A 20,169-nucleotide genomic window follows, 5' to 3' on the forward strand; every position below is an offset into this window, starting at 1 on the left:
TGAATGTTGCATTTTGTAAGATGAGCACACAGTTGCAGGTGGTTTTAGCACTGTCCCTGAACAGAGCAGTTCATAGTAACCAGTAAAACAGTCTGCTAACATCTCACTGCACAAACATGTTAATTTTATTGTAGAATGCCAAAGTTGTAATCTACAACCATTCAGCAGTCCTGAAAGACTAAGTCAGTGACTGCATGTTACTTGCCACATTTGATTTTAACCTGGAAGCTGCACATACATATTATGATTCCATTATGGAATTCAAATGATTTGAGTGACTCTATGGAATTCTCGCCTGAACAAGGCCCAGCTCAGAGGGAATTCATAAAATGTCATCTCCCAGGCAGGTTTATAATGGAAATTCTACCACGCGAGCTGTGCGACTCGCAGAGTATCTCAATGCTGGGCTGCCTGGGTCTGTGCTTTCTGCCTAATGTCTCCTTTAAAGACAGGTGATTTTTTTTTTTAATTTCCATTCCACTATTTCTGCACTAGGATGTAAAATTGCACAACTGCTTACACCTTGTGTAAATATGTGTATTGCAAAACCCTTTCACTGCCTGTGGGTGACTCACTGACTAGTTAGCCGTTAACTTTCAGCTGGTCTCTTTCCCAACTAACTGCGCTTACTTTGGAATTTATATCCCTACCAGTTTGTCACTTATAGTCGTGAAAACGGTGCCCTGCAGAATCACACTTAGATCAGGTCGGTGCTTAATTTCTTGGATGCTTGAGCCCAGAGAATTCAGAAAGCATCAGCTTCTGGGGGGGGCGGGGGGGGAAAAGGAAGGAAATCGGTCTTTTGCTATGGCCTGTCAAACTAGAGGCTGGAGAACATAAATAGCATGTAAAGTTCTAGGTGGTGCAAAGGTCAAGAGATGTTCCAGGGAAAGGATGCAGTGGTGACAACCTGCAACCTTTGTTCCCCTAAATGCCTTTAGATGGAAGTTTTTGGTTGGGCCAAAGTTAGCCACAGAACAGACAGTCCCATTATTTATAGAAAAACTGCTAGGTAGTGTCTATGTTTTAAAGGAAATGCTAGTGATCTACAGAGGACATTTAAAACCAGCTACTCCATGCACAGTAGGATATAAAGTCCTGATCAATCAGTTAATCGGCTAAAATTTAACCAGCCCAAGCAGTCCCCAGCCAGCACCCGTGTGGGGACCCAGTGGGGCTAGGGCAGCACTTTGCTGTGGCAGGCCACAGGTTTGGGGCTGCTCCCCAGGAACTGGTTAACCAGTTCCCTACGTACAAGCTGTTTCCCAACCCAGGGTAAGTGGTTACTCTGTTTGGGGGCAGGAGCGAATGCCGCTAGAAACAGAGAACGCAATTTACTAACCTTTCGCCTTTTTTGTTGGCCATGTCATATGGACGAAGAAAATCCAACTTGCTTTTGCTTATAACACAGAGATCTATGTTACTGCCAGAGCCCAGATCGTTGAAGATGCCAGCGGCGATGGCATCTCTCACAAGCTGTTTGGCTTCCTCTTCCTGGAAAAGGGAACAAAGCTCACCCGTTTACTAGCTCCTGGAAAGGCAGAAATTATGCAGCACAGCACAGTTAGACACGTTCTTAAACTGTCACTGTCTCAGGAAAAACGTCACGTACGGAAGGAGAGACATTCCAGATGACCAAATTGAAGGGGCCGCTTTTGAGAAGTGAGTGATTCAGCAGGGTCACTTGCCCTATTAGCGGAGGCGACAATGTCCGAGGGGGACGTATATTTCTACACATGCCCTAAGTGGTCTCTGAAGGGTACAGGTACAAACAAGCATCTTCCTTATAATGCAGTACTGTGGGTCTGAACAATGGTCGCTACCCAGCTTTCTAGTCATGAGCACCATCACTTCTACAAGGAAGCGGCCAGGGTGAGCACACTTAAGAAATAAATCCTTCAGCTATGAAGGGGAGAAATGGACGTTAAAGCGATCTTGCAGACCGTAAATACCATACGATACGTACAGCAATCTACAATGCACATTTCCCTGTAGTGCGCCGCGTGGAAACACTTCCATACAACAAAGATCTCTATTAGTTCAGTTACAAGACTTCCCTGAGTGGAGGCGAATGAATCATCTTCTATATTAACTAAAATGATTTGGATGTTTGGCAGGATAGCAAACTTGGATTGCAAAATCGATTCTGCATTACAGGGGAGCTTTGATCTGCCCTGCGTCCCAGCTGGCTAATGTTTTCATGTTCCAGTGTCATGCAGTGGTAAAGAGGATTAAAAGAAACTTACTGAGCGCTTAGTCAAAATAGTGTAACTTTCAGAAATCTACACACTTCCGCTTTTGACTTCCACTTGGTATTTTAACTAAGTTATTGATAAATACATGATGAGACTAAAGTTTATAGCACAAATGAGAGCATGGCCACTTTTATATACATCCAAATGTGTGTTCTAAATGTTACTATTTAAAAATAACAATTAGTATTTACCAATGCAAACAGATTAAAACTAAATATACATGTAGTATAAACACTCTACTATGCAGTTTCATTATCTGGTTCAGTTAATGAAGCAGCAAAATTTTACTCATCTCTAGATTCGGATATTCTAGGAAAGAAGAGAGAGGTGTTTTGTATCAACTAGGGAAAATTTGCTCAAATCAAAAGAAAATTCCGATGGGGGCTAAGAATATGCACTGCTGGTTAAGTCCGGCACAGGTTTACAAATGTGTATTTGAAATATGAACATGCTCAAAGAATTTATAATTTCTGAAATACACACACCTCTCCAACCACCTTGCTTATAGAGTTTCTCAGAGGAAATTTGAACTGTTCAGTATTTAATGGAAATTATCTGAATTACTGTTCAGAGACACTGATCAGCTCCATGCGTCAGACTAGTATTTGCCCAGTGTCCTAAGCAACAACCCTCTCCCCTGGAGAGCACGCTACAGTCAGATCTATTTAATTGTACACACAACTCCACCACCGCCCTTTACTCAACTGATTAACTGGCCTCAAACTATGCAAGTTATGTCCCCAAATGAGTCCCATCATTGTAGCTTCTCTGTAGCCTGCAGCAGAAAGGGGACGCTTATTACAACTGCATTAGCTCCCTCTACAGACTCAGCCAGGGAAAGAACGAGGTTTCATTTCAAATGTAACTCGTTTAACTGACAATCCCTGAGCAGATCCAGGGATGTTGCAAACAGTTTTGGAAGCTGTTAAGTATTGCGAGACCAAGGAGAATCTGAGATTTCACAATGTAACTGAACATGCTGCTGCATTCACGTTTTACTGACGTGAGGAAGGTTGTTCCTGGTAAAGCGTCACAAACATTCAACAGGAGCAGGGAAAGGCTCACAACTGGAAGAGAAACAGTCCCTTGCTGAAACTTACCAGATGTGCCATGGCTCACCACCTCTGCCATTCCTGATCACTAAACATCCCCCTAGCAACTACAGCAGCAAAACAATTGTCGGAACATTTATCTAACTCTTACCCCAACTCATTAGATCACATTTAACAAGAGGTAGGTAGCGCTCTTCAAATCACAACTTAAGACCACTCTTCCCTCACACTTCAGGAAAAAAGAGTGAAGTGAATATTTCTTCCCCCCTCCCCACTTTTAACACCAAAAGCAGATGTCCCACTAATGCTCACTTCTTTAAGAGAAGCCACATACTGTATAAAGGTCACAGATTCATGAATCACAGCTCTGGGAAACAACAGAGCAACTGAAAGCAGAGACAGTAGGGATACCACGGCTAAAGGATGTTCCCTCATTGCTGATGACTAGGATTAGACTGGGACAACAAATGTGGTGTTTAAATTGATTTACTGGCCTGATTTTGTTTGTTTCCTTCTATTCCGGGACTGGTCCCAAATTTCTACTGGGATGAGATATTTGGAGCCTCGCTTTTTGTTTTAAAATACCCAGAGGCTTTAATTAACTTTAATTACTGCTTGGTGACTGACGCTTGGAAACTGTTAATTCCCCACTTCCTTAGAAGTTACTCCTGTGTACGGTTTAAAACGGAGGCACAATGGAGAGACTGACCTTTGAGTCTCCAAAGTTACCGGTTCTATTCAAGCTCTTAATATTTCAGGTAGCAGTTTGAATAACTGACTTGCCGTCGCTAGAAATGGGAAACGCTCTGGCTTTCAAAAGCTGCTTATGGAAAATGCTGCTCTGCTCACTTCATGTGAAGCCTTCAAACTTTGTTTTAAAAACGACCTGCCACGGGAATAATGATCCGTAACGGGGGGAGGGGGGTGCTAGTCCTAGATTTTTGCACATTCAAGCAGCAGCTGTACAAGTTCAAGTGGAGCTGAGGAGGGTCCCAAAAGTAGGTGATGTCTGTCCCCCAGGCACACTTCCCATTCTCCAGGGCCGGGTTTCAGCAGGATGCACTCTCTCAGTTTAACGAGGACATTGACTGAGAGCCACAGAAATAGTGCTGCTGTTTCTTACTTCGCTCCCATTTCAGCATATGAAATCTTTTCAAACTGATTCAAGTGCAGTTTGTGCAGATTCACGCAGGGGAACAAAACTGCAAAGCCCCATAAAAGTGTTTTTGGCTCCTCACTTCAGTGTTTGGGGGTAACGAGGTTTTTTTTTTTTTTTTTAAATACTGGAAAGGAATCCTCACATGATTTAGATTCCTACTCTGACAGGAACATTTTAGTACCATCTATAGAAATGAACAGGGCAAACCAAAACGAGTGTTGTGCCCACAGAAGCACATGATACTATCTATATATTTTTGTTAGTCTCTAAGGTGCTACAGGACCATTCGTTTTCAAATAAAATTACACTGGTTTGGTTACCTGGAAGTTTACCACTATTTTAAATTAATCCTTTTGTACAAGTTTTAATCAAGCTCAAATGAAATTTAAATTAAGGAACATACTCTCCTTAGCCTGTGGCTTCTAATGTATCTGATTTAGTTCTAGAAAGGTGCTGTTGCCAATCTGACCATTAAAAAAAATGCTAGATCTAAAATCTTTCCGTCTCACCTCAGTTTGCTGAGTAAAAAAAAAAAAGCAATTTTTTGCTTTTAAAATGCACCATGTGTGTTACGGTCAGCAAACCAAACGCATCTGATACACCAACACAGTATCTTACAATTAAGACCCTCTCGGAGTATTAAATACTACAGGACCATAATCTGAAATCGTTCAACCCATTTAATTAAACGGCGCCCAACTGTGACAAATATTTTTTGCCAACTTTCATCATGTAAAAAGATGACCAAAATGGCCTTGTAAAAACTGGTTTAAGAAAAATTGCTCCTGGGTAGGGACCCTGCTTCCAAAGGAGTGAGATTTTATGGTCAGAAAATAGGCAGTTATAATGAAAGCGCTGACACAGCCATAACTACAGTGGCATGAATGAGTCACTGTAATAATTAATCTAAAAAAAAATCCTAAAAGTTCAGAGTATATAAAAGGAGCACTTCCTGCTTTATGGTTAGAAAGACCAAGCTAACTGGGAATATCATTCTCCCGGGTCCACACTGCTTCTTAAATGAGATTACAGTAAGAGTGATGTACTGTAATACAAGTCAGCTGTGACAAGCAGCACTTTATAGAGCTATCTGTTTGCCTCCATCACTACATCACACAATGTGTCCCAGGACTCCAATGTGCAACTCCATTTACCACTGCATGACAAATGGGCAGCACTTGTAAAAGGCACAAAGAGGTCCAGCTCAGCCATGTAATGGTCACCACAGCTGTACCCGCGTGCTTGAAGGCAACAAAACAGACCCCCAAGTTCATTAAACTGACCAGTAATGGATCTTTCAAAACGTGCCTTAGGAATACTACAGTAAAGGCTAAAATAAATAACTCAGCATGGAAGCCTAATCTAAAATGGTGTTTGATAAATTATTTATAACGTAGACGATTGTCTGCATTTAATATTGGAGCTACCAGTAGCATCTTTAAAAGATGATTTATGTGTTGTAATGCCATTAAACTTTATATTGGCCCACTGCTAGCTATAAAGTCTGCTGAGATTTAGAGAATGAGTTTTAAACTGTCACTGCAACATCATAGTAGATGGAGCCTGTATTAAATCTTTACTTTAAACCTGCTATCTGGAGAGTTGCATTTTGTAGACACTCAAGAACTGATAGATTACCTCACTACATGTGCTATGGTGCAAGTCCCAAACAGCAAGGAGAAGGAACTTTTCCATATTACTCTTTTATATTGCTTGAATCGAATTTCTCTTCACACTTGAATGATGTTCAGGTTTTGAATCCTACCTGAGTACACATTTAGAAGACTGTTCGATGCAGCATGTTGGTTATGTCTACATCCAATTAAAAGCTTTTAGGAAAAAAAATCATTTATGCCTAGTGATGTCTCAAACAAATGTAGCAGTTGCAGCTGTTTAGAGAATATTATTTCCCTGATGTTTTGGGAACTTGACAAGCAATTCATGTACGAGACCTCTTTTTTTCCCACGGATTCGTAAATTGCAAAGATAATCCAAATAACTAATTAAATAAAAAGATCACCAAAATGGAATGAGTCTCTAACAGACAACCAGCAGTAGCCTATTTTGATATTTAGTGTATACGTAAGTAAAATGTTCTGAAAATTTAGCCTTTCATCACAAGCCTGAAGCATCAGCCTATGGAATATTTATACTGGGTAGAACTATTTTTGCATATATCATGAGGGCACTTTTGCATCAGGGTGAAATTTGTTCCATGTCGTAACTGTACTGAAAAAGTGCAATATACACACTACTTTACAGGAGAATCTGAGGAGTAAGGAAAGTCCTGGGCACCCAAGAAGGGCAGACACACAGTAAAAATCCTTACAGAGGGCCTGGGAGCTCGGACATAGATACTTCTTGAAGGGCCTAAGCACCTGCAGAAGGATAATTAGACTTAGGAAGTGAAATCAGCAGGCTGCCGAACGTGACAGTGCGGCCACGCTTGTCGGCTGGGAGACATTGTGCTGGAGATCGACGTGTCGGGGAGCAACAAGAAAATCTTTTGGGAAAGTCCAAGGAGAGTGAAGCCGGGAGGACAGCTCTTATGCAACGCGCTTGTTGCTTAAAGAGGGGCCGAACGCCAACCATTTAGCCTGAAATCAATCCCTGGGCAGCATTTGTACCGGGAAGCGAGGCAGGAGGTGCTGGGGAATCCACTCTCACTTGCCCAGTCGCTGAGCATGGCAGCCGATGGCGCTGAACGCGGTGGGCAGGTGCCTGCTTTACAGCACCCACCCAGAGCGCGATGCAGTTTCTGCACCGAGTGACTCGAGACTGCGCTTTGTTTTCATCTCACTTTGTTTGGGTGAAGCGAGTGAGCACTTGGGAATTGTTACGTTTAATTGAACTGCACCTGGTGCTGACTGCGGGGAGGCAGTGACATTGCCTTCACATTGTTTTGTTACCTCCCCCCCATCTTTTGTACATGGTTTAAAGTAGGGGTGGGGAATCTAGGCCTGGGGGCTGGATCTGGGCCCTGGGGCTCAGGGATCCCCCTTAGCATGGGAGAGGCTGTGCTGATTCTCCATCCCCCCCATCTTTCCATGGGGCTGGAGCACACAAAATCTACTAGCCCGGACCCCCCTGGACTCTGGTGTGGGAGGGGAAGTGGGGAGTGTCTGTCTGCTTCTCAGTCAGGGGCCACATCAGTGAGGTTTTCCTGTTTCTCTTGTGCACAGCCCCCAGCTGATTTTTCTGTGGATCAGTGGCCCCCGACCCCCTGCTCTAAAGGGTCTTGAAGGAGCTGCCAGGGGCACAGAGTGGAGAGAAATCCTATAGTTTGAGCAGTGCAAGATGGGGCCACTGCTTAATAAGCACATCTGGAGCACGTGGGGAAGGGAAGCTGTGCTTGTTGAACACCTTAAAAACAAGCTCATCTTAGCATGCAACTGATCACAGCATGAAATAATTGAGAGAATGAGAGGTTCCAAAGGGAGATCTTCAAAGCCGCCACATCAAATGTAGCAGGATTCTGGAAACCCTACTCCAGCAGGGTAAGTGGCAGCTAAGATACTAACAAAAGTAAAAAGCAGAAGGTAAAGCGGGTGTTATTTCTGTCTCAGCACTAGGATGACAAAGAGTGTGGGGCTGGACCATAAAGCGATGCAGCATTCAGACATTCTGGAACATATTGCTGCAAACGAAAGAAGAGGTGCACAGTAAACAGCTCCACCTGACATGAGTAGTCCAGCACCACAAAAACGGGCATCAGAGGAATAACAGGGCACAGAGAGAAACTGGAATTTCTTTAAGGAGAATCACTGTGCGTGTGTGTTTAAAACACATAATGCGAAAAGATACTGCACTTGAATCCGCTGACTTGGTTTGAAGCTAAAGCACGTGGCTGCTAAAGTTAGTTAGAAGAGCAGCTGAAAGAATTACAAAATGCACGTAGTAAAAAAGGGAAGGCAGCCACGAGGAAAGGCTGGACAGGAAAGATTACCACGAGAGCACTCACTGCAAGATTAGCTTGTTGACAGGGTGAAAAACAAAGATTTAGTGCGTCTTCTGCTTCTGTATTCAAAATAGTGCTTAGATGAAGCCGATGCACATGCCAGAAACACTGTTCTGGACTGTAGGAAATTAGGGTGATGCCAGAATTGATGATCAAGAAACTAGGACGTGACTACATCAGAGTTCAACCACCACTGTAACTAACTCTCATTGGGAGGTGTGCTCTGTGCCACTGGATTAAGATTATCCCCACGATTCTTCTAGCAGCCCACAAAGTCCTGCGAGGCCCATGTGTACAAGGATAAACACAGAGCCTCCAATCCAAGCTGAATTTCTCCCCAACAGAATTCTGGAAATGTGTAGTACCAGGCGGAATGTGGTTTACTGGGGGATGAGAGTCCTCTGAAAGGTTTTACTTAGTTGTAACATTGATTTTACAATGTTAGGACATAAAGAAACCCACAAACACCCCAGCTGGTGAAAGAACAATGGTGAACGAAGAGATCAAAATAAGAACTTCTAACATTTTCCGTATTTTGGATCAAGCTAAGGCTACTATTGCTTTACTCTCCAGTCCTGCAGCCTCTAGTTAGGAACAAAACTGAAGAACTCCAATTCTGAAGCATTGCCACGTACACTGAGATCCCGTCCCACAAATCCACGTACCCTAGAGATGGACACGTCTCTCCACTGTTGTTCAAAGCTCGGACGGTATAAAAAGCTCAAAAAGTGGTAATTATTAGACTTGGATCACTCGGCAAACTTCTCCTTACTGGAACTGTTTTTGGAGTGATGCATTTCTTATAGAAGGTAACTTTCATAGACCCTAGCTTTTCTGCAAGCTTTTAAAATAGGATTAGTTGTGTCATTTTTAGGGGTTTGGTTTTTTTAACGTGTTGCTGTGTTCCAGCATAGTCCTAGCCAACACCAACACTTACCTCTTTGCTGAAGATTAACACAACCATTGCTGCTGGGTGATGTGGCTACAATCACCCATATCATGTCAGTTTTAGGACGCTCAATTTAATTAACGTTCTGTATCCAATCACCTCTAAAAAGGCACACTGCCCTCCCGTGTGGCGTGGCTCAATTAATCTCTTGGATCCAAATTCTACAAGCATCTATTGCAGAATTTATGCCGCTGTCATCGTGGTGGTAAGTAACCCACAAGTCTCTCTACCATTACCGTGTAACCATGTCTGGAGTGAATACAGCATCTATTCAAAAGGAATGGTGCACTACAGACAAGAGCAACAACACCCCCCATTGAAACAACAGGGCAAAATAGTCAGTAACTAATTGCCCAAACTAGTTCTGACTAGGGATGTTAATAACCATGTTTGTATAAACGTGTAACCACTGAAATGATTAGCACTTACATGTAGCAAGGCAGGCAGGAGCCCCCTCTCTGCCGCCTCTGACAGGCAGGCAGCAGCGTGGGGAAGAGGTGGCTCCCTGGGAGCTGGCATTTGCAGGGAGATGGCTTGAAAGCTAGCCCCCCATGCATACAGCTCCTACCTGCCCACCCACACTGCTGCCTCTGCATCAGAGGCAGCAGCACAGGGAGCAGTGAGGGAAGGCAGTTCTGAAGGAGCCAGTACATGCAGGGAGCCAACTTCCTGCAGGTACTGGCTCCTGCCAGCCTCCCCCACCCCTCGTGCTGGCTACCTCTCTATCAAAGCAGCAGTGCTGGGTGGTGGGTGTGGTTTCACAGGAGCCTGCACGTGTGGGGAGCCAGCTCCCCACTGGCACTGGCCCCTGCCTCCGCACCCCCCTTGCTGCCTCTGATAGAGGGAGGCAGGCTGGCTTATCACACAATCGGATGAACAATTACACGCTAACATCCCTAGCTCTCACCAGGACACTGAGGCTAGCAGTCTTGTGAACACAGCAATTTAAGCTGTAGTAAGAATGTCTCTGATTTTGTACGTCGAGGTATGTTTCTATATTTTCTCATACATTCTATATACTGTGTAAACAAAATTTAAATATTTGTACTATTTTAAACTTAACACTTTCTACTGAAATCTTTTCTTCAACACAATACACCAAAGTCCTTAGTCTTCTTTATAATCACACCATTTTCATGTTTCATTGGTACATATGCTTGCAAGCCCCCTTTTCCCCCCGTCTGATATTGTACACCACACAAGTGTAATAAACCATGTTAATATTTCATAGCAGTGTGAAATATGCTGGAGTATCAATTCAACATCTGCTGTCTTTAGGGTACTGGAGTCCCGCAGAGACACTTTCAATTTGTAATTGAGTTCTATACTGAATTAATCAGCAGTTTATCTTTTTTAGTAAAATAATGTCTTCCCCACTAACCTGGATTTACATTAACAATTTATGCCAAATTACCTGCCAAGACAAAAACTTATACGATTCCAAGATACTATTCGGTAACACTGGTTCCTATATTTCACTCCTTACACAAAGAGTAGCAGAATACATTGTTCCAGTGGCACGAAATCTTAAATTACAAGCCTCATCTTGAGTCTGTGGGATATCTGGCTGCTTCTCTCCTCACAATAACTGTGAATTAACATGAGAACATGTTTAATCCATCACTTGTGATGGTCTGATATTTAGAGTTTGAGGGAACATTCTCAGAATGACATGAACTTGTTCAGCAATAAGAGATCTTGCTAATTCTACCACACTAAAGGCTTTAGTTGGAGAACGTGAAATCCTCCAACTTCCTAGTATTACACCACCGCAAGGAGTGACATTTTGGATCTAACTACAGGAAAGTAGGGAGAAAAGCAAACCATGCCAAGGAGTCATTTTAAGTAACTGTTTGCCATTCATTATACGCAAGAAGAGTCCAGCCACGATATTGCTGCCTCAAGTGAAGCAGTCTATGCTCATCTCACCATCATAAAAAATGTTGAGTGAGGATGGTGCAGAAAGATCAACGTTTTAGAAAGAAAAAATCCTAAGCCCTTTTGTAGTCCTTTTCCACCAATGTTTACAAAATGCTTTATAAACCTTAAGTATTCATTCAGTTAAAGGGCTCTCTCCCTCAACCCAGTGTAAAATCTGTTCTGACCTTATTTCAATTCAATGTTCTTTGCCAGCACAGAAATTCCACTCTTCCTTCATGAATCTCACTGCTGGGGCAGAATTTAGGCACTGAACTATGTGAAATATTTCTCAGTATATTCTCCTTGTCCCACAGTTACAGGAAACAAACAATTTAGACTGGAACAAATAATTACTTCTCTTACATCTATCCTATGTCTTATCAAAGGTCCTCTAACATTCAGCACAGTTTGTGAATAGCTTGTATGTGTATTGTGTACAAACTGTTACCTCTGCAAAGGTAAGGAAATTGTTTCATCCAATTTAAACTAAAGAATGGATGAACTCAGGCAAGATTTCTGTATCTGGAGATAGTCAGTATAGAGAAAAAAGAAATGTTTTGGGTATCAATGGTAACTCAGAAGGAAATCACCCTTAGGCAGTTTTATTATCTGACTTCCATTTGGAAATTGTGCTTTGATACATGCAAAGAGCATATATTAAGAACTCCTCTCCAGTAATCCCAGGCATTTAAGAGCATATCTAGCCACAAAGTAGTACAATACATTTAAAATTAACTTCATATTTCCAGTCTTTCGTAAGTTCCATACTGGAAATCAATTCTTCATGGCAGTCCATGCAAGGAGTTAAGGACAGTACATGTCCAATATGTCAAAGAGGAATGGAATTAACAAGTTTCAATCATTTTAGTTTAAAACAGGAGAGAAACAGCAGGACATAACTCCTTTGAAAAAAGGTTTGTCTGAGCTAATACCTGGCAGTAGTTTGTGCCAAGATATACAGCTCCAGCTGATGGAGTAGTATTCAGTCACAGGAGGAGATATGAAATCTGTACTAACATGCGCTCTATCAATAAGAGGCAGTAAAGACAGCTTTACGAACAGCCTTGTCTACCATCACACTGCATAATAAAATAAACAGGTACAAAAGGGCAGAAATTTCAGGTACAAGAGGGCATTTCTTTTTGTGCAGGGGGTCAGGTTTTTAATTTTGTTCGGTTTTGTTTACACAAGCTGTGTTTGAGGCCAACGGGTGTTCAAGCATCCCAGGCAGGCTCTTCAGCTTAACTCTGATAGTTTTGCTTGATCTCTATTGTGGGATCTCTGAGTTCAGCCAAGAAACTTCCCAGCAAGTGGTCACCTTCCCATGGAGTCATTAAACCGCTGAGTGTCAGCTGGTGGGATTAGCCCACAGACTTGCACACCTGAGCCCTATGACAGGGGCACAGACGTTTTGATCAACCATCACTAATGAATACAAAATTCATATCCAGCTTGTCACTGCTCATGAGCACTGAGTCACGCGGATGCAGTCTAAAGATGACTGATGAGACAACTATTGATAAAGATGACAGAGCTTTGATGGTCAAAAAAATTCCAGCATTATTGTCAGTAGTTAGCAAAACCAACTACCTAGAGACTTGCAAATCCATGGATAGCCACAGATGGGAATACCCGCGGCTCATTTTTGCAGATACAGATGCAGATACAACACAGGCTCTACAAATACTACATATTGCTACACCCACGTTTCCCAAAGTATTTTTGAATTATTTTAGCAATCTAGATCTTTTAGAAATGTGTGTTTGTCCACCTGTGAGTCTGTTCAAGAACTCCTCCTAAACCGTAAGAGCTAGGACCAACAAATTCAGCAGGTAGCTTCCTCTTATGCTAACTACAAGCAAGGTCGGAGTTTGGCTGTGCCAAGAAAATGGGAAGTTCCAGGGACAGGATTATTCCCCCCATATCCTGCCCTGACCCTGCACCTCCCACACTGCCAGCCCCCTCCCCTGAGGGACCCGGCAATGCTGGGTAAAATAGCAAACTTTCCCAACGTTGCAAAACTACACCTTTTAAGTATTTCTACTTGATTGAAAAAAATGGCAGTAACTTGATAGTTAAATAGAGTCCATTTAGAATACCAATGGCTTTACATAAGCCAAGTAAGAGTCATCTCCCTCTGCGGAAGATAATTTCCACTTTTTATAGAAGGGGAAACTGATGCACAGAGAAATTAGCTTCCAGGCATATCGGTGATGAACAGCAGAGCTAGTGATAGGACCAAGATATCTTGTGGATTAACTAGCAGACCATGGCCTGCCCTGTTCTGTACAGTAACACTTTTAGGCTGTCAAGACTGCAGAATTCTTTCATAAGAAGCTTTTCTGGAAGAGATTTTCTGAAAAAACTTCCAAAAGAGAGCATCTACGCAGCAAAAGCGCATTGAAAAAGCAGTCTGCTTTTTCAAAAGATAGCATCCACATTGAATGGATGCTCTCTCACATTTAAGCTGTGATTTCTATGGACGGTCACCAGGGAACTTGTGCTTTTTCCCCTTTCCTCTTCTTTCGAAAGAACTCCCTCTTCCCCATCCATACACGCCTTTTTCCGGAAGAGCTCTTTCGGGAAAAGGCTTCTTCCTTGTAGAAAGAAGTTTACCAATGTTGGAAAAAACCCTCTGTTCTTTCTTTTTTTTTTTTTTTTTTTCGAAAGAACACGAATGCTGTGTGGACGTAAGTGAAGTTTTATCGGAAAAATTGCTGTTTCCCGAAAAAAACTCTGCTGTGTAGACATACCCTTAAAGAAGGGGAAATGGTCAGGGAAGGGGGTTGAAGAAAAAGACAGAAATCTTGTCCACTGGCTTCAGAAATGTTTCCTCTCCTCCTTTAGGTAAAATGTTTTGTCTGTATTCAGGGGTTAGACTGCAAGATCCAAAATATTCTCACATTTTCAGAACAATCCACTTCGGATTAAATTATTTAAAATCCATATTTCCATCCTAAACCCTTATTTTTTCTATTTGTCCTCTGACCCTGAACCCTTTACACATCGTTAATAAATCTCCCTGCTATCATGCTTTTCTAGAATTCTGCTAGTCGTCTTTCTAGAGTCTCCTTATTTTGGCTTCTTATTGGTTTAATGAAATATGAAGGGAAGCAGAAGCAAGTGCAGCCTGTATCTTTGCTCTGTCACTCATGAAGCTTTCATTACTTAAGAAATACAGGTGCACACAGCTGTATTTTATCAAGTAATTTTCTTCCATGAATCTAAAGAAACTTCTTCGTGAGAGAGAGGGCCAAACACCAACATGTATATTATCAAAGCCAGCTCTTTCCCCTCACAAGTATCCCTAGGAATACAATCACCACTAGGAGTCAGACCATCCAAACCTCTAGCATTTAATAATGTAGGCAGAATTTATCACAGCTCAGGATAGTTGCTATATCTCTTGATACTTTTTTTTTTTTTTTTTTTGGAACAGCATAAACCATTAATGTACTTGAAAACCTGAATGTGGTGTTTAACACCATGTGGTACTCTAGAAAAAGGAAAAACTGACTGTACTGTAAGATCTAAGCTCGCATTCACTGTGCTGTTCCTCCACTTATATTATTTAAGGTAGCTCTGTAGCTACCCACATGACAAATTAATGTTGTTCTACAGCAGTCAGGTGCTTGGCATCACATTTTGAAGCCTCTACAGGCCTTCAGGGCTGAAAGTGTTCACTTCTTCAGCAATCTATAACAGTTCCTCTAGAGGCCAGCACTTGGTTCACAATGAAACATGACTCCATAAATCAGACTGCAGAAGTAGCACTTGTGTACGTCACTATCCATCTTAGCAGTTTCTCTGAAGGATGTTGGGTAGAAATCATCTCTCAGCATTGCAACTAGGGAAGGACCATCACAGCTGGCATTGACAAAGCATGTGCTACTGAAAACTGAAGACACACTAAGTCTGAAAAAAAACAACCCACATCCTGCTGGTGTTAGCATGCCTCAGGCAGTCGGAGAAGCTTCAGCAACTCATCTTCAAAAGGCAGAGAGCCAGGGCTCCAGAAACCTGCAAAAATTGGCTATGCCTGCAGTCTTCATTTCTTTAAGTTGAGCATCTTCAAAGTCTACAATTCTAACTGTAGGGCACAGCAGCTGCCATTGCAGATTTGATCCTCTCAGCTTTTGGCAGCTCTCAACTTGAAATTCTAGCAAAAGAATTTTTCAAGTTCCTATTATTGCCTGTCATGGATTTATAAATATTGTGCACTATCTGCTGTGGCATGGCTCTCATGGGACGCCAGTGCATGCCAAAAGCATAACAGAATGAAAAACAGTTCCTATTCTTCAAATAAATGCTAATTTTTTTAACTGTGCTCACACGATGTGTTTGGTGATCAGCTTCAATAGTACAGAATATATATCAGAGGGAAAAAGGCTGATTGTCTTTTCCAGCAGTATTCAGCTGCTACTTTCATTAAGCTTGTTTAATTAGATTCCAGATGCTAATTTGCAAGTCGATACCAGAGGGTGCAGGACAGTTTGCCTTTGAATCATGTTCTGTGATGTGATGGTCTTGCAGCACACCACTACCTTTCAGAAGCCCCAGCAAGATATTTTGACAATTAATGCAAAAGGGAGCAATACTGATCTTGACAGAAAAATATTAGTTTTCTACCCAGTTTTAATGAATTAATCTCCAAGAATTCTAAATCTCTCATCCCCGCAATGTGTTTTAGCAATGGACAATTGTTATGTCCAGATCGTGTATTACAAATACTGGCTGCATTTATGTGATTTTGTTTACTCCTTTCACTAGAACTATCATTAATGTTTATGTTTATATTAATATTAACTATCATTACTATTTATTTTGTTTTTTTATTCTTATTCAACATCCCAAGTATTAAAAGAAAGTCCAAAAGTCTTCCCAGTTAGCTCTTAGCTACATGAGATTGTTCGGATGGGGTATTATATCCTTATTTTAATTAACAGAATACCTTACAAACTCAAAACCAAGCTTAAATTATATGCTAGTTTCTAGACCTACATAATTCCAACAAATTGGCAAGACAGCATTTCTACATGATTGATACAGTAGTGAATTTCTCCTGCCATTTAGGGTTGTATATGAAGACAATTTCATTAGGCTGACCATTTTAAGTAGAAAAATTGGAAGTTTACTAATTTCTGATGCTTTTTTATTTTTTTAAGATGTTACACTCAAAAATGGCTTTAAAAACCAAAAAGCTTGGCACCTCATTGAAAATAAGATTTACACTTTTCCTTCCAAGATGGTGAAAACAATGCTACTGAATTTTAAAAGGCGTTGTAGTGCAGTAGTAATCGTGAGAGATTATAGCGCAGTGGGGATTGTTCTCACGGATATTAGCCCTTGCTGTCAAATCAGACAGCACATGTTAAAATCCAGAGTTACACAGGACATTGGACAAGAGTCACCACTGATGTGCCACTCACAAGGGTTTGTTTGCATTCTGCAGGCAGAGACTCAACCTTTGCTTCATATTGAACGGATTTTTCTGTTAGTCGCACAACCTTAATGCTATTTAAATGAAGGCGTTTGAGTGCCTAATTAAAAATATTCCAAATTCTGACAACATTGCTTATGCATTCTAGGCACTAAACAAAGTCCTGTCTCATTAGGTGCTCTCTGCAGCACAGCAGCTCTGCAATCTTGATCCTGTTTGTTATCAAAACTTAAAAAAATATTGTAACAGAACTATAACTATTTCCTGTGTAACTTCTAGGAAGAGCCTCTATAGCATCAATATGAACAGTGACCCATTTATTGCCCAAAGTGCAATCTTTTAACCAATTTAACAACTGGAAAAACAAGTACTACTAATGTTTATTCAATTGTCAATCCATGTGACATTTCCCCATAAGAAAATTTAACGGAATACAGCAATGCACTTAACATTGTACATTTAAATAATTTCAGACAGGAATTTACAGGAATTATGGGATCACACTGCTAAAGACACGTATCAGTTGAATGAAGACTTAAGAAATTGGTCTATAGCAGAAATGCAACAAAATTAGTGAAATCTGAAGACATTTACTGCAGTTAATCAACGTTGTGTTTTGCTGCTATGTGATTCGGTTAAATACAAAATACCATAAAGTGAGGTTATAGTGATCTTTGACATGCTAATGACAATTGTGGAAAAAAACCTAAGTATTAGTGTCATTTTTCATCTATTTTGCATTGAATTATCATTTTTTCTTTAAAATGTGGAAATATTAATTGATTGTGAGTAGAAGCAGTATGCATTCAAGGAAAGTTTGAAGAGATTCATGTGGTTTAAAAGAGGGCTTGACATTACTGGGGCATTTTACCGGACACAGTGATAGGAAGCTTCGTAATTTTTTTGGTTTTATTTTCATCAACAGACAATAGTGGATTTTTCATCTCTTTAGGTGAATATTTATTGAGTAACACCTTATCCTAGGTACACCTTATCTCTACACAGGTGTAAAGAAATGCTATACATAAATAAAAATAATGCAACAGCTATGTTCATAAACAGATCTAATGAGAATGGACCGTCCTACTCTGCCACATTACGCATTCAAAACTCCAGCATGGCACCACTACTTTCCGCTTTTACTCCTACATTACCACCACTACATAGTAAGATGCATTTTTAGATTATTCAAGTTTGAGACAGACCATCTGCAAAGCAACTTATAAATGTTCCGATAACACCTTTTATGTGGATTCTGAAGACTGGAGTACAATTGTTATTCAAATGGGCACAGCCAACTTGAAACCCAGCCAGCTTCAAAAAGCAAGTTAACGATAGTTTCAAGTATTGGCTTCTGCCAGTTTTTGTGGTTTGATAATCACATTTCTGTACCACAATGAGAAAGACACACAAACAAGGGGGAGAATGAGAAAAGGACTCCACAGGGGAAGCAGTGATACAGATTCTACTGACATTCTCAAATACCTAAAGTAAACTGCAAACAGAGAATTATTTCTCCTCCAATCTTTCTCCTCCATTAATCATCCAAGCTTTTGTAACAACCAATGAAAATAATTACAGACAGAAAGAGTGGGATTCGTAAGCTGGCTGTGCCCATTTGAATTTTGACAGCTTTCCAACGAGCCAGCATACTACTGAGCGTGGGTTAGAGCGGGAGGGTTATGCTTGGTTAAAAAAGTCAAACAACACTCAATATTAGCATCAAATCCATGTGATGTAAGTTCCAAAACTGTGAATTACTGAAAGAAAGAATACTAAATTAAAACACCCCAATATTCCTTACCTCCATGTCTGGTTTGTATTTATCTTCAAATACTGCCATGGCTGCTAACGATCCAGAACCTACAATAATAAAATTCAGACATTTATTTCAATGTTGATGAATTTACAACAACTGCTGAATTTCTAGAGTGTGTTTTTAAAAGAAAACAAGAGTGGTAACTGCAATACACCTTAAAAAAAACTGACCCTTATTCTACATTTAAATGTCCGTTCTCATGACTGATGACACTTACCTGAGACCCAAAATTACTTCTAGTCTATACAGACTTGGTGTGGTCCTAATTATTTACAGTAAAACACTGAAGTATGAAAACAAGGTTACAGAAAGAGTTAAAAGACTGCCAGAGTTTACATTTCTTCTACTGCTCCTGTGCCTGGCCAGGTTGCAGGGTATAAATACTAAATATCAAGACACTTAGAAAGAAGAGACTGTATTAACGGGCTGCCAGGGATAGTAACCGTGACACATGGAGACAAGTGTATCAGCAAAGGCAATAGCTGCTACCACCAGGTTATTTTCCACATCTACTTTTAAAGAGTTTATTATGCAGCAATTATTTTGAGCGATTGTTTTTTATTTTGAACAGTAACAGCAAATAGATAAAATGACAAATGTGGAGTCAAGAATTTAGTATCACATCTCTGACCCAGACAAAGATTGCACAAGGGCACTGAAGAAACGAGAACCCCTTTTTCCTGAAGCAATGTGATTGCAGGCCTTATAAATAAATATACACTCCCTGAACATGGACAAAAAGCAGCTCAGTGCTATTTGAAATTTTAGACTTGCTTTGTTCAGGAAAAAAGTGGCTCTTTAGGAAGACATCATCTTGTCTGCACATGGCCCTGACAATATTTCAGGATGCTCTACTTTTGGAGAACGAATAAAGTTACCAACAATTTTTTACTCCAATTAAAGATTTTTTTGGCATTTATTACTTTTTAACTTGTTTTGCATACCACTATCTGTTTAGCTAGGTCACACAGAAAGCCATATTTTCTATTTAAAATGATTTGTGTACATCGCTTGACCACCTCAATGGTTTAGCAAAAGAAAAAGGCAGCGATTAAACAGTTTCAAATGAGGTGTCCTGCTGATTTTATCAAGTCTGCTGAATGTATAATGAAAAAGGAGAAGCTGACAGTGACACTGTTGAGGAAATACAGACTACCTTGTCTGAACCATTTAAGGAGGTCCAATTATAGATCAAATTTAAAGGGTAGAAACAGCAGATTTACAGACACAAATCAATGAACATGGTAATCCCAATGAATATGACAGATATTCCTGTTACAGAATATTGCTGTGGTTGAGGATCATTACCTTTACAGTACCAAATACATCACATCGAAAAGCAGTAGGATGCTCCGATTGTGTACTTGTATTACAAGCAATGACTATTCATTTAGACCTTGGAGCAATGTGTGTTTTAACAGCTAAAACTAGAAACAAAAAGAATTTTTGAAGGACTGGCAGCAGAAAAGAACTATGTGAACAGATGCTATCATCAGACACAACACCAAACAAAAGAAATTTCACTGATTCTCTAACTAAGGGCAAAATAAACAACGTTCTGGAACAGATATGGGACCCTGTGTATAAATGAAGCTGCCAAAACAAAGCTAGTCTAGG

At 40.7% G+C, this 20,169-nt stretch overlaps 1 protein-coding gene across 1 annotated transcript in view; it reads right to left on the reverse strand.

Moving 5' to 3' along the window:
- Positions 1–20,169, reverse strand: part of PSMB7 (proteasome 20S subunit beta 7) — a 38,480-nt gene that overhangs the window by 454 nt on the left and 17,857 nt on the right. The window contains exons 6-7 of the mRNA XM_075905663.1: positions 18,538–18,596; positions 1,343–1,494 (exon numbers count right to left, since the gene is read on the reverse strand). Coding sequence (XP_075761778.1) covers positions 1,343–1,494; positions 18,538–18,596 — 211 coding nt within the window. The remainder of the gene's footprint in view (positions 1–1,342; positions 1,495–18,537; positions 18,597–20,169) is intronic.

The sequence above is a fragment of the Pelodiscus sinensis genome, chromosome 23 (assembly GCF_052426305.1).
Source record: "Pelodiscus sinensis isolate ZL-2025 chromosome 23, ASM5242630v1, whole genome shotgun sequence".
Classification (NCBI taxonomy): Eukaryota; Metazoa; Chordata; order Testudines; family Trionychidae; genus Pelodiscus; species Pelodiscus sinensis.